Source organism: Podarcis erhardii (assembly GCF_964252035.2).
Source record: "Podarcis erhardii genome assembly, chromosome: 5".
Taxonomy (NCBI): Eukaryota; Metazoa; Chordata; class Lepidosauria; order Squamata; family Lacertidae; genus Podarcis; species Podarcis erhardii.
In genome coordinates, this window is record NC_138509.1 from 46,251,912 (window position 1) to 46,265,278 (window position 13,367).

Sequence of the window (13,367 nt, forward strand, 5' to 3'; positions counted from 1 at the left end):
TTTAACAAAAAGATATCACTTCTGTCAATTCATATGCAATGCAAATATTAGCTAAATTATTGACCTTGGCATGAGATATGAAAAAAGGCCTTTGATGTGGTGAAAGTTCTTGCACGTCACAATGCAATTGGACTTAATATGGAAGAACCTACTGTTCATACATTATTATTTATTATTCCATATCTAACCTCCTTCCAATGGGCCTGTAAGACAGAGCTATTCCACCTGGCCTTTAATTTGAATTCAGTCTGATCTTTTATTTCCCTTCTCTTCCCTCCCCCTCCCCTTTTATGAAGATTACCCGCTCTGAGACCCCACAGCTAATTCTCCTCTGGCCTCCTCGCTGGCCCAAGTGTGACCAATTCAGCCAGCTAGCCCTGGGGATTATCTAATGCTTATTTTCCCTAAATTGCTTTTTGATTTTTATTGTTATTCATGTTTTTATACTGTATTTTATGCTGCTTTTGCAATTAAGTGTTTTGAATTTGTTGTTAGCCATCCTGAGCCCGGTTTTTGAACTGGGAAGGGTGGGGTATAAATAAATTATTATTATTATTATTATTATTATTATTATTATTATTATTATTATTAGATAACAGTAGGTGGAGAGTTTAATTTGCTGGTAGGTATACTCCGATTTGGACGCGGATGGCACTGTGGTTCTAAACCACAGAGCCTAGGGCTTGCCGATCAGAAGGTCGGCGGTTCGAATCCCCGCAACGGGGTAAGCTCCTGTTGCTCTGTTCCAGCTCCTGCCAACCTAGCAGTTTGAAAGCACGTCAAAGTGCAAGTAGATAAATAGGTACCCCTCTGGCGGGAAGGTAAACGGCGTTTCCGTGCGCTGCTCTGGTTTGCCAGAAGTGGCTTAGTCATGCTGGCCACATGACCCGGAAGCTGTACGCCGGCTCCCTCGGCCAATAAAGCGAGATGAGCGGCACAACCCTGTCAGCATCGCCCTTGAGCCAGTGCACCAACTGGACTCATCCACTTCAGCCCCGACTGGGCTAGGCGAGCTGGTTAGCACTTGGAGAGACCACCTTCTGCACAGGAACAGGTCAAAATGCTGTGGACTCACAGCTTAGAGTTGTGAGCACCGGATTCACTTCCACAATACAGTCGTCGCACAGCAGAGTATAGCAGAGTCTAGCAGTGTATAAACGACTCGGAGAGCAGCTCTGTAGAATATCTTCTTTTATTCTATAACTACAACTATGATACAAAACTATATACAGAGCTAAATAGGTCTAAGCATAAATGAATGCTGCACTGAGTGTCTGCAGCTGCTCTTAGCAGCAACCTTATCTCTACACGCGATCTCTAACACTCAGTCTCTCTCTCTCTCCGACACACTGACTGACTGACTGACTGACTGACTGACTGACTGACTTGATGTGATGCTGGAGCTGAATAAGTAGAAAGCAGAACACTGCTCCTCCTCTCTGGAGAATCAGCAGACTCATCAGGAGATTCTTGGATATGGGAGGGGTGAAATCTCCTCAAACCCCAGAATTGGCCACGACTGGACCTAATGGACTGGACCTTTCCCTTTCCCTTTCTAAACAAAATAAAAAAATTCCTTCCAGTAGCACCTTAAAGACCAACTAAGTTAGTTCTAGGTATGAGCTTTCGTGTGCATGCACACTTCTTCAGATACCTGGTATCTGAAGAAGTATCTGAAGAAGTGTGCATGCACACGAAAGCTCATACCTAGAACTAACTTAGTTGGTCTTTAAGGTGCTACTGGAAGGAATTTTTTTATTTTGTTTTGACTATGGCAGACCAACACGGCTACCTATCTGTAACTTTACCTTTCTAGAATTTAATGACAAACAGACTCCATGTTTCAATCAATCTGGTACACATTCTTCAATATCTCTTTTATAATGAGTAGGTTTTGTCATCTACATTATATCCCCTACATTTCAAATTTATTGGTATGACTAGTCTAGCTACAGTGGCCATTGCTGTCAAAAACTCCAAAACCTTCATTTTAAAAAGGACGACTAGCTATCCTGCCATCACAAATCTTATCTGTCTCTACTACAGTCCTTCTTTTCATCACAGAAGGTCAGAATATGGCACCAATAGTGGCTAGAGGTGCTAGTACAGCTCTAGAACTTTATTTAATAGATTACACCTGGCTTTGATAGTGTTATCTGTATTGTGTATTCTGTATTCGATTACGTCCTTCCTTCAAAGTCTTTAACATCCTCCTAAACACCCACACAGCTGGCTTTTATAATCCTTATCAGTATTTTGTAATGGATTACATCTTACTTTTATCATTTTATGTGTATTCTGTAATAGATTATATACTTCCTTCAAAGTTTATGACACCCTCCTGAATGAAAACAGCCACCGGCTTTTATAATCTTTTCTGTACTCTGTAAAAAGCCTAGGGCTTTGCTATATTCAACATTGAAATGCCTGACTTGAAAGTTAAATACATAAAGCAAGGTGGCATCTTTTACAATAGGATTCAATATCATCCAGATGAAGAAGACATAATATTTTTGCCTTGGTGTTTTGTACAGTTTACAGTATGTTCCATCTAGATTTTGTCCAGGGCCAGCACCAAATACAAAGATGATGTTTGCTCCTGGCAAGAACAACTAAAATTTTTAAATAATAAATAAAAATGGCCAGCTTTCAGATGAAATTGCAGTACAACTACACTCTTTCCACTTCAGAGACTACAGGTATGTGTCAGGCACAAATGATACTTCTGAAAAGCTTTCTTTTACAAAATACAATGAAGCATACTGATAGAAAATATTCTTTTTTTGTTGTTTCTCTTTTCCAGTGCTTAGCACCAAAAAATTGCAGAGGACACAGTAGGGAATGCAGTAGGGAAAGTAAGACAAAGCAAATCTTGTTACTGCTGCTGCACAGAATCCAAATGGTTGCACAATGTACCAAGGTTCTTAAATTTCAGAACATAGTAAGCTTATTAAAGTGGACCACATTGCACTTGCTCTGATAAATAGTTCATCACTGTATACAAAGACCTTAATGCTTATTGTTAGTGCTATAAATTGAAGCTCCTGCTAATAAACTTCCGTGAATTTGTGTACAGTGGCCTGCGGCATTATGTGAAGTAAAGTTAAAAGGCACACCCTATGAACTGTTAAATAAATAAAAAAAGGGGGAAAGTATTTAGCTTCAGAATAATTGCACCATAAATTCTCAGTCGTCCCCAATATGCTCAAACGTTGGTGTTTATTTGCAGGGCTTGGTGTTGTGCTGCCAATAAAGCTCAAAGTGCCATTGTACACAGGACAGATGGTCCTGCGAAGGGCAACAGAAAGGCAGCTCTGTTTGATTCTGCAGCAGATATTTTGAGGCACAGAATATGAAACGTTAGCTAAAGTAATGAAAGACTTCAGAAAACATGGCCGTGCCACACAAAGACATGCAATCGCAGTATACCCACACTTTGGTATTTATTGCCAGACATATATTCCTATATGCCCTAGTGCATAGGAAGATAGTTTCTCCTATATTGATTATATTGTTGAATGTGATGTTGTCTCTTTTGCTAGTTAAGTGCTGTTTGGGGGGCAGATTTGAATGAAGAATTTGAGAAGTACTTCTGGAACAACATATGGTCTACTTAAACATTTTCTTTGGTTCCAGCAAAGCGTGTTCTCATTAAAGGAGAGCACGTGTTGTGGATGGGGCCGAGCAAAGCACCCCATGGTTGCCAGGCAGGATAGATTGAAGGGGCTTGGATTGGATTGGCGGTTGGTGTTACTGGGGTAAATTTGATGTTGCCAATTTGGGGGTGGGAACAGAGGTTATTTAAACAAGGTCCACAGCAAGCTGCTTTCTCTTTCGCCGTGGGCACCGGATCACCCGCCCACCCTCCCTTGATTGGGCTTGTGCTTTGACCTTGCTATGCCTGTCATGGGGTCGTCCGCATTGGTGCGGGGGCCTGGTAGGAATTTTTCCATTTGGCTGATTAGTGTGTGCCATTAGGTTTTTGCCTACTGCGTAGCAAATCGTCACAACTTGTAAGGTTGGGGTTTAGGCATTGGTTAAATTGGTTGGTGGAGGGGTATGGAGGGGTATGGATTGGCTGTGCCTGCCCCTCCAATGCTGCTGCTGCACGGGAATTCCATTAAAGGAATTCAGGGGCTTACCATCCTCTCATCCAAACTCCTGGAATCGGGTGCAGGCCGCGTAAGCTCCTGGGAGCATGAGGGTCTGTGTCGCAGCTCCAGTTATCCCTGATCTTGTTCCTCCACACTGGCTTTCACTGGAATCCGGGAGTCAGTGCTGTCCCCCAAGGCGGGTGGGTGGACAGATAGTCATAACCAATGCCTAAGCAACCACTCACAATGTGTATGTTTAATAAAGTTGTGGCCAAAATTATGCCAAAAACCTTAAACAAAAATTATGTTTGATGTATGAGTTATTGGGGTAGGGGTGTTTTGGGGACCTCAGCACGCAGGTATTAGAGAAAACTCATTGAAACAGTGCATAAATAGTACTATGCACATCCAAATGAACAATTGGCTTCGTTGGCAGAATTGTGGAACTGCCAGAACCTACTGGCATCTCTGGTGGTCTTGCCTTCGCATTAGGGCATTCTGAATGTGAGTTTTGGCAGAAATCGGAGTGGTTATTCGTCATGCTCTAGATCCAAATCCGAAACTCTGCCTTGTCTTCGTATCTGTGGGAACCTTATTAGATTCCTCTTGGTTTCTGCTAGATTGGCCATCCCTCAGGGCTGGAAGGAAGTCACATCCATTACACTGGAAGTTGGTATAGAAAAGCCTTGTACACAGCTGTTTCAGAAAAGTTTACTCGCCACCTAAAGGTACTGAGAAGTGATGCTAAGATAGAGGACTTTGCTGCCATCTGGTGGACCTTTGTTACACACATGAACAAGCAACATGCGAGACTCCTTATTCCTGTAAAATATGACTTTATTTGGATATACTTCTAATTCTTGTTTGCAGTACTTGACTCTCTGACTCCTCCTTTGTGCCAGGGCACTTAATGTCTTCAGTTTTTGCATTCTTATACTTCTGTGACCTACCACTCACTAGCTTGTCTTTGTATATGCACCTTCCGTTTCACATGGCCTCCATAGTGGCTATGTTTTGCTAACTTCATAAGGGTTTTTCCTCCTCTATTACATACTCTAGGGGTATTCCATACTATGCTTTGTAGCTGAATACAGAATATGTAGCATAAGGCAGAGTAGAACAATGCACAGAGTACAGGCAGCTATATAGAGATGGGTGAGCCTGTCAGTTTCAGTTTCTCATTTTTCCAGTCTTAAATTCAGTCCTCTACATTTCCACATCAGGGTGTAATTTTTTAAAAGAATGCCCTCTTGAAAATTCACCAGCATTTAAGCGCAAATTGCTCCAAATCTATAGATTGGTGGATGAAATTTTGCCTAATACCCACTTTCTCCAATGGAATTTTCCCTAATACATTACATTTTTAAAATTTTCAATAGCACATGCATTTGTATGCACTTCATGCTAGAATATGTGTTCTGTATGCATTATTTAGCCGGAGAACTGCATTGCAAAATTCAGAGAAATGCACATTTGGAAGAATGGCAGTGTCATATCAGAAAGTGCAAATTAGTGAGCTTGCCTTTAAAAGTGAACTGTCCCCAGGCACCTTGTGCCAACCATGTATTTCCTTTGACCATTCCAAGTTGCTAATGAGACAATAAACAGTGAACACGGGTAACTTGCAAAGATGTAGTAATTTTATTGCAAAGTAGTTGGCAGCAAAATGCAACTTTATATAATTTGGCATTACATTGATGAAACAGATTTTTCTACTCCTGAATACATCAGAAAACCCTATAACTATCTGTTCAGTATTATGGGCCACCCTTTCCTTGGGAGTTGTTTGAGATTATAATTCTGTTCTTATTATTCTGTCAGTCACCATGTGGACTCTGAATGCCTCTTTACCTTCAGTTAGCAAAATGCAACAACAAACCCTGAATCTGTTTTATGCTTCCTACAAATGATGGGTTTGTTATTTGCATCAATCTGACAGCATGAATTGCCACATAAAAGGGTAACGTGGTCATCTGAAATTTCTCCCAAAGCACAATGGGTCAAAGCAGTAGTTTGCTTTTCAAAAGAAGCAGAAATAGCATAATGGAATAGTGACAGAGAAAAGTTGGATTGTGAGATCCTTTGCTTAAGTAATTAACAAAAACATCCTAGGATTTAAACTAATTGTAAGATAAATGGAACTGAACATGAAATTCTCTGACTGAACTGGCTAGTGAATCAGGCCATAAGCCAAACTGCTTGTGTACATTTGTGACAGAGATTCCACACTAGTCAAAAGAGAATATCAAACTTAACATTTCAAAATCAACATAGCTGGAGCATTTTCAGCTATGTATTATGAAGCACATTTCCTATGTCTGTTTACAATGATTCCAATAAACTTCAGCAATTTGCCTTTCAGCTCCTAAATATTAACTGAAGTCACAACAAATCCTCCTTTGAAATATAGTCCTGATGCATCTCTGACATATGAAGTTGGCATGTATAATATTTATATGTAGAATGGTTTTTGGAAGTACAATGGAACTTAACTATATCCATAGAATATAGTGGGGAATGTTTAAAAGGAGAATGAGAGCAATTCCACAATGCCATTAAGTCAAAATAGCTGGATATAGGCAATGATTTTGATCAGAATACATATTTGATCCTGGTACTTTGATTGAACTGGGCTGTGTTTTAATCTACCAGTAAATGTGCCCAACTATAGATGTGCCTGCCTATGGATTTAAGTTTCAGAAATACATGCTAAAGATACAGTTTTTGTTTTTGTGTAGGAAGTGCTGAATGTATATCTTGCTGATGCATTGGTATCAGTAGATTTGGTGATAGTTTTTCCTTCTCAGTTTGCTGCTTATGAGTAAGCCAGACAGAACAAAGACCATGGCTGCCAAAAGTACAGTAGTAACAGCAAATGGGCTGGGAGCTTCTTTCTTTTCTAGATTCATACTCTTAGCCAGTTCTGTAAATAGAATAAAAAAAACACACAGTTTGGAACAATTTTTCAGATAATGTAGGTATGTATGTATGTATGTATGTACGTATGAGATTTCTTACCTGTTCTTCCCCATAAGATCCCTGGGCAAGTTACAGCAATATAAACATACAAGGAAAACACTTTGTACCTTTATCTAAATGTATATATATTAGTTTTGTTAGAGGGCAAGTTCGTCTTTGAAAGGCAACAACTGCTTTGAAGGCAGAAGGCTCAGGTCAAATTCCTGGCATCTTCAGGTAGGGCTGGAGAAGACCTCTGTCTGAAACCCTGGAGAGTCACTGTGAGTCCATCTAAAGAACTCTGAGTTAGATTGACAATTGCCTGGCTTTGTCTAAGGCAGCATCCTATGTTCCAAACGTAAGAGTCAAATTCTTTATTCTGCCCATCTTGACATTATCTTTCCATGCATCAGTGGCATGTGAGTCTCAAAAAGTTGCCCCTTAGGGAAATGTTACCCAAAGAGTGGAAGCAACGCAGAATGAGATTTCATTGTGTGATGTTACTATGCTTTTGCCAGGCAAAATGGGAATACATATTAGTTTTAATATTATTTGAACAAAGTAGTAGAATATTTTAACAACACTTCATTTGGGGTGACTGTTTCTGAGGCCTGCAGGGCTTGGAGATAGGAGAGAGACTTCTTCTGAAGTCAACTAGCTTCATCCACCTGGAGTTTGGGGGCCCAAAGGGGTGGTGGTGAATGCAGGCCTCCCAACTCACCGTCAGGGTGTGGCTGGGGTAAGGAGTAAACAAAATGGTTTACCTTTGACCCAGCAAGGGATTGATTTGTCTTATACCTATGTGATTTCCTGATTTGTTCATTCCCACACCTATATTTTCCCTCTGCAAATTTGGTTTAATGTTCAATAAAATGGTAGTTATTCAGCGCAGCAAATGTGTCCATGCATTTATTTCAATCCTGGTCTGCAATCATCAGAAAAAAGTAGCAAAAAAAGGAATCAAAAATAAAAGTTACCCTGTCCTTTGTCTTCAGTGGTTTCTTTCTGCAGTTTGACTGGTCCCACAACCACATCCACTTTATCCTGAGGATCATCTGTGTCCCTCTTCCTTCTAGCTAAACATCCCTGGTAGCATCGGGATGAGTAATCATATGCCTTACACACTACTAGTTTGCATTGCAGATAAATTTGATTGTGTTCATAAAGAAACTTAAAAGAGTTGAACTTGAAACGAACTTGATTGTTGCTTGAGTTAAATCTGAGTTCACTCAGATTTAAGAAGGTTGGGTCTCGCACACATCTGAAAATAAAAGAACCAAGTTTGTTTACATAATTACTTTAGATGAATCTTTTATGGAGTTCTGAAGTATGTTATCTCTGGTGACTAAAGTCCATGCTGGAGAAGGATGAGAAGAAATATCAATAAGTGGATGGTGGATTTCAGAGAATAAAATGGAAGATAGACTCAGCGTATGTGAAAGCAGTCACTCAAAATACCAGAACTTGGGCCCATCTGACGAAGCTTCAAGTTAGAAAATTCTGAGCAGACAAAGGAAAGTACTTCACACAGCACAGCACATTGTTAAACTTTGGGATTCACTCCCATAAGATGTTTGTGGAGGATTCAACTATCAAGGTACTAGTGATAATGGCTCTGCTTTGCCTCCATTGTCAAAGACAGTATGCTTCTGAATACGAGTTACCGGGAAGCAATTGGGGAGTGGTCCTGCATGCAGGCTGGCCATTGCAATAACAAGTATTTGCCTTCCCTGCTTTTGTCTAAGACTCTTTGACTGATGACACAATGAGTTAGTAGCAAACAACCATATTTATTATTATATTCAGGAACAAGTAATAGCAAGTAGGCTCTGCAACTCTTTATAGATTTTCTTAAGAAATATGATGTCAGAATTAAAAAGTGAATTTCAGAGTCAGTTTGAGAGTAAAGCAACTCCACTTGTTCATACCACAAAGAAACCTTTTACAATCCTATATGTGCCTATGCAGAAATCCAATTGAGCTCAGTATGGTTTATTCCAGGTGAGTGTGAATGGCATTGCATGGTTAGTATTAACTCTGCTGTCATATAAGCCAAAAGGAAAGCCCTTCTTGTAAGTGGATATCTAAACATGTTTATCTAAAATATACTCACCCATTCTTGATTAAGTCGTAGGTCAGAGTTCTGAAGTCACCAGGGTATGGAGATGCTACACATGTGTCTAGAAATAGTACTAAGTTCGGATCAGAACTGTTGAGAGTAGCTTGGAGATAGAGAACCTGATTGAGGTACACGAAGTATGGAAAACTGCGAACTGAAACGTTGAAGGATGATGATTCATAGAATGAAAGCGCCACACTGTAGTTGCCAAGTTTTCTTTCAGTAATGTCAATGGAATTTTGGGCAACAAACATCGTCTCTACAACAGTCATTGCGTTCATTTCACACATAATATGAAATTGGAAGTTTTTCCTTCTTGTAATGATATAACCAGCGGCTAATGTCTTGATTATGTTGGAATAGGTGATGGTGTCATTATTTGACTGCTAAAAGACAGGGGAGAAAGATCTATGTCAATAATATGTGTAAATTAGGACCTGTCATATAAAACACACCCAATATACTTAACCACTTTAGAATGTGCTGATATTTCAGACTTATTACCATTAAAAAACCACCTTATATAATCTGGAATTTTATTGTATTCTCACTGAAAAAGTTAAGAAAGATAAAAGTATATAATGCATTCAGTAGTTGAGAAGAGAAACACAGAAATGTGCAGAAAAATTGCTACATCTTTTTATTGAAATTAATATACCAATGAATATCTGACTTTTATGACATTTACCTTTAAAATGCTATGGGTTTCTTTAAGAATAACTGAGTTTATTTGTTTGTTTGTGTGTATTAACATGACGGGTTTTGTCCTCAGAAGTGAAAAAGCTGAGCATAATGCAAAGCATTCAAAGGGCCAGGCAGCGTGATCATAATGCTACCTCTAATTTACTGGCTGTGTAAAAGTAGAGGACAATCTCAGGAACATAATGCTCCCGCTCCCCCCCCCCCCGGCCTTATATGACTTACTCTTTCTGGAGCAATTTCCCCACTCCTGTATTTCCTATGATTAACAGAAATGTCAGGAATTACCCACAATACGGTCTGCTTTAAATGGTGTGGCATATTGCTGATACTTGCTATTTAACCCAAGTTCTGAAATTGGTAGTTTCACATCTGAATTAAACACATTGTTCAATGATGTCAAAGTCTATGAAGGGCTGCGCTGACATTTCCTAGAAATATAGTTGAAAGAAGAAGAGGAAACTAGCTCCATGGCAGAGTGGAGAAGTATGGATTTCCCAAAGCTCTCTCTAAGCCAGATCATTGAGATGTTATAGCCAAAAGGTGGGTGAAATACTTTTCCAAACTTTAAACAGCAGGGTAATGTTACAAAGATAAGAACCAGATAACAGATAATGTGCAGTACCCAGCGTGGTACTGAGTAACTAGTTCCATCATTGCAAGGATTTAAGCTTGTGCCCCAGAACTTTATCCCCTCCTTTGACCACAACCCCTTAAATCTCTTCTGGGGTTTCCAACAACCCTGAAATAGATTTGAAGAGGGTGTGAGATGTGCAGGGAGAGGATAGAGGAGAAGTTCCATAGCACATGCAAAAATCCTTGCACAAACAGAACAAGTGCATTGGATACGGACAATATTTTTAAGAACTCATTGTCTTACCTTTCTTACTGTGCCACACCCACTATATGGTATCTCGAAGACCACATAGTCTTGAGTAATCTGAGGTGTGCAGAAAGGGTCTGAAGTATTCAGGGATACTTCGCTTGCATTGTAGCCCAGCAACCCAAGATAGTCCTTGCTGATGCGTGCAAGCATGTATTCTCCAGAACACGAGAGCGCTGAATGGGGCACACAGAAACCATATTAAATAGTGTAATGTTTTTTACATTTTACTTTTGAGTAGGGGCAACCTTGGTGAATGATATGTCAGGCAAGCGGGGGCTTGTTTGAGCTCATAAAGAAGCTGCCATGGAACAGCTTTACCACGTTTTCAGAAATTTGAAGTATTTGGAATACTCAGTTTCAATGTTTCCTTTTCAGACTTTTCAGCTAGGCAACCCAAATCAGCAAAATCTGCAATTTTCACATGCATGTTTTAGGGAGAAATCGGAACTTACTTCTTGCAGGAACTGATCCTAAACTTGTAGGAAGAGCTGTACAAATGAAAAACAAAACAAAAGGGAGATCAATTTGTGTCTAATTAGCATTTAAATGGTAAAAAGTTGGGACTGTAGTCACAACATTGAGTTCTGTGCCCTCACCTGCTACACCCTTCCACCATGACAAAGACAATTATACAAACAGTGTTGCTTGTACTCCATTTTGTTGGGATTTAAGTATATGAAAGATGTTCTTTTCAGAGTGCATCTACTGTGTAATCTAATGCCATTCCCTGAGGAGTAAAATCTACTGCTTCTTTTCCACAACAGAGAGAAAATAGCAGAAACCAAGTGGTTTCAGATATATCTGTGGTGAAGAACAACTTCCCTGGATCTTGAGCATGCAAGCTCAGAGATGCCTAAATTACACAACTGTGAAAAGAAGCATCTAGTTTCTTTGAGTGTCATGTTTAACCATTTGCCTTATTACCTAACAAATGACACAGAAGGAAAGGAAAATCATCTTATCAGTTGTTGCTTCACTAGCACTTGATTCAAATGTTAAGTCTATTAAAGGAACCAAGATAAATAGTACATATATTCCACTGAAGATATCGAGATCCGAGCAGTCATCTATCCAGTAACCTAGTAATATATTGCAGATCTTTTTCATTGACTGGTCACCAGTGTGTGCGCGCGCATACACACACATGAATCATATAAGAATACAATTAAAGGGAGAGCATTTAAAATGAATGACATAAAAGAAAAAGAACAAGGTCTTACCAGCTGTTGATTCACTGAGAGGTGGTTCAGTAGTTGTTTCTATTCCTATTTAGGTAAATAAATAGTACAATAAAAGTACTATTACACTGATGTTAAGATCCTAGCAGTAATATATCCAATAACCTAGGAACATATGGCAGCTATTCTTCATTGACAAAAGTCACCAGTGTGTGTGTGTGTGTGTGTGTGTGTGTGTGTGCATTATTTATACAGCAAAAAAATCTCAATACAATTAAAGGGAGAGCATTTAAAATGAAATGCAAGTACATCAGGATGCTTAAAACATACAAAAAGCCTGGTGGAATAAAAGCATTAACAAAAAAAGGTGTCAGTGGGGAGATGCTGCTTCAATTGTTGCTACAGTGAAGCATTGACTTATTATTCAAAGGATGCATGTCAAGGGGCTAGAAATTTTAACATGGCAGAAAATTGTGCATTCAGATCTTACTTTGGTCCCTCACAGGAAAAATACCTTTGATCTATCCAACTGCAAACTGATATCATTCATGCAAACAGGAAAGTTAAGCAAAGTAAATATCATATTCATCTCTGGATAAGTCACAGAAACTGTGCCATAATCTGATCAGCCTATGGGTTGGTATGATCCTAGACAAAGGGTGGGGAGCCTGTGGCCCTCCCAATGTTGCTAGATCACAACTCACATCATCCCTGATCTTTGCCTATGCTGGCAGGGATTGATGGGAGTTGGAGTCTAAGACCATCTGGAGAACCACAAGTTCCCCATCTCTGCCCAAGACATATGCTGATTTTCAGCTTACATTGCATCTTCAAACCAGAACAACATTAATCTAACACAACAGATACTAGAAATGTCCTAGAACTAGATAAATAGAGAACTCTTACTTAATGGAATAGAATAGTAAGAAGCATAAAACCCATTTCCTGAGTAATATGAATCTCTGTGCAGCAGAATAGTCATTGTGTTGGAAGTTGATATGTAGGTATAGTTGAGATAGATGCCAGAGCAAGTTCTTCCAAGCATAGTGGAGGTATACGGGTACCCATCGAAGATCTCAATGTATTCTTTATTGCAGTCCAGACTGTATAAAGGTAGGTCAGCAAGTCACTCTTTGTGTATAAAATTATGCCATCATTTCATACATCAGATTTTCACATTAAGTAAAGAAAAGTTACATAGGTTGCTTATATATGTGGGTTCAATTTCATAATGGGTCACTATCACAAATGATTCACTGACAATAGCGTTGTCATTCTTTACTTATCAGGGTTTCCCTGGAAATAATAAATCCAGGAGGGGGCAGATATGGGCTGGCATTTTGATGACAATGACAATGTTTGGACACTGCAAATCACATGTACATATGAGGAGCAAAGATGCCACATTGAACATTCAAGTGAACATTCAAGCA

At 39.4% G+C, this 13,367-nt stretch overlaps 1 protein-coding gene across 2 annotated transcripts in view; it reads right to left on the minus strand.

Moving 5' to 3' along the window:
* Window positions 1–5,712: 5,712 nt before the first annotated feature.
* The window catches only part of LOC309342807 (scavenger receptor cysteine-rich domain-containing protein DMBT1-like), a 31,854-nt gene continuing 24,199 nt past the window's right edge, over window positions 5,713–13,367 (minus strand). For both annotated transcript variants that reach the window (XM_081863650.1, XM_081863651.1), the window contains 7 exons: window positions 12,841–13,037; window positions 11,977–12,021; window positions 11,209–11,244; window positions 10,751–10,929; window positions 9,166–9,557; window positions 8,030–8,313; window positions 5,713–7,017 (listed from right to left, as the gene is read on the minus strand). In XM_081863650.1, coding sequence (XP_081719776.1) covers window positions 6,869–7,017; window positions 8,030–8,313; window positions 9,166–9,557; window positions 10,751–10,929; window positions 11,209–11,244; window positions 11,977–12,021; window positions 12,841–13,037 — 1,282 coding nt within the window. In that variant the 3' untranslated portion in view covers window positions 5,713–6,868. The remainder of the gene's footprint in view (window positions 7,018–8,029; window positions 8,314–9,165; window positions 9,558–10,750; window positions 10,930–11,208; window positions 11,245–11,976; window positions 12,022–12,840; window positions 13,038–13,367) is intronic.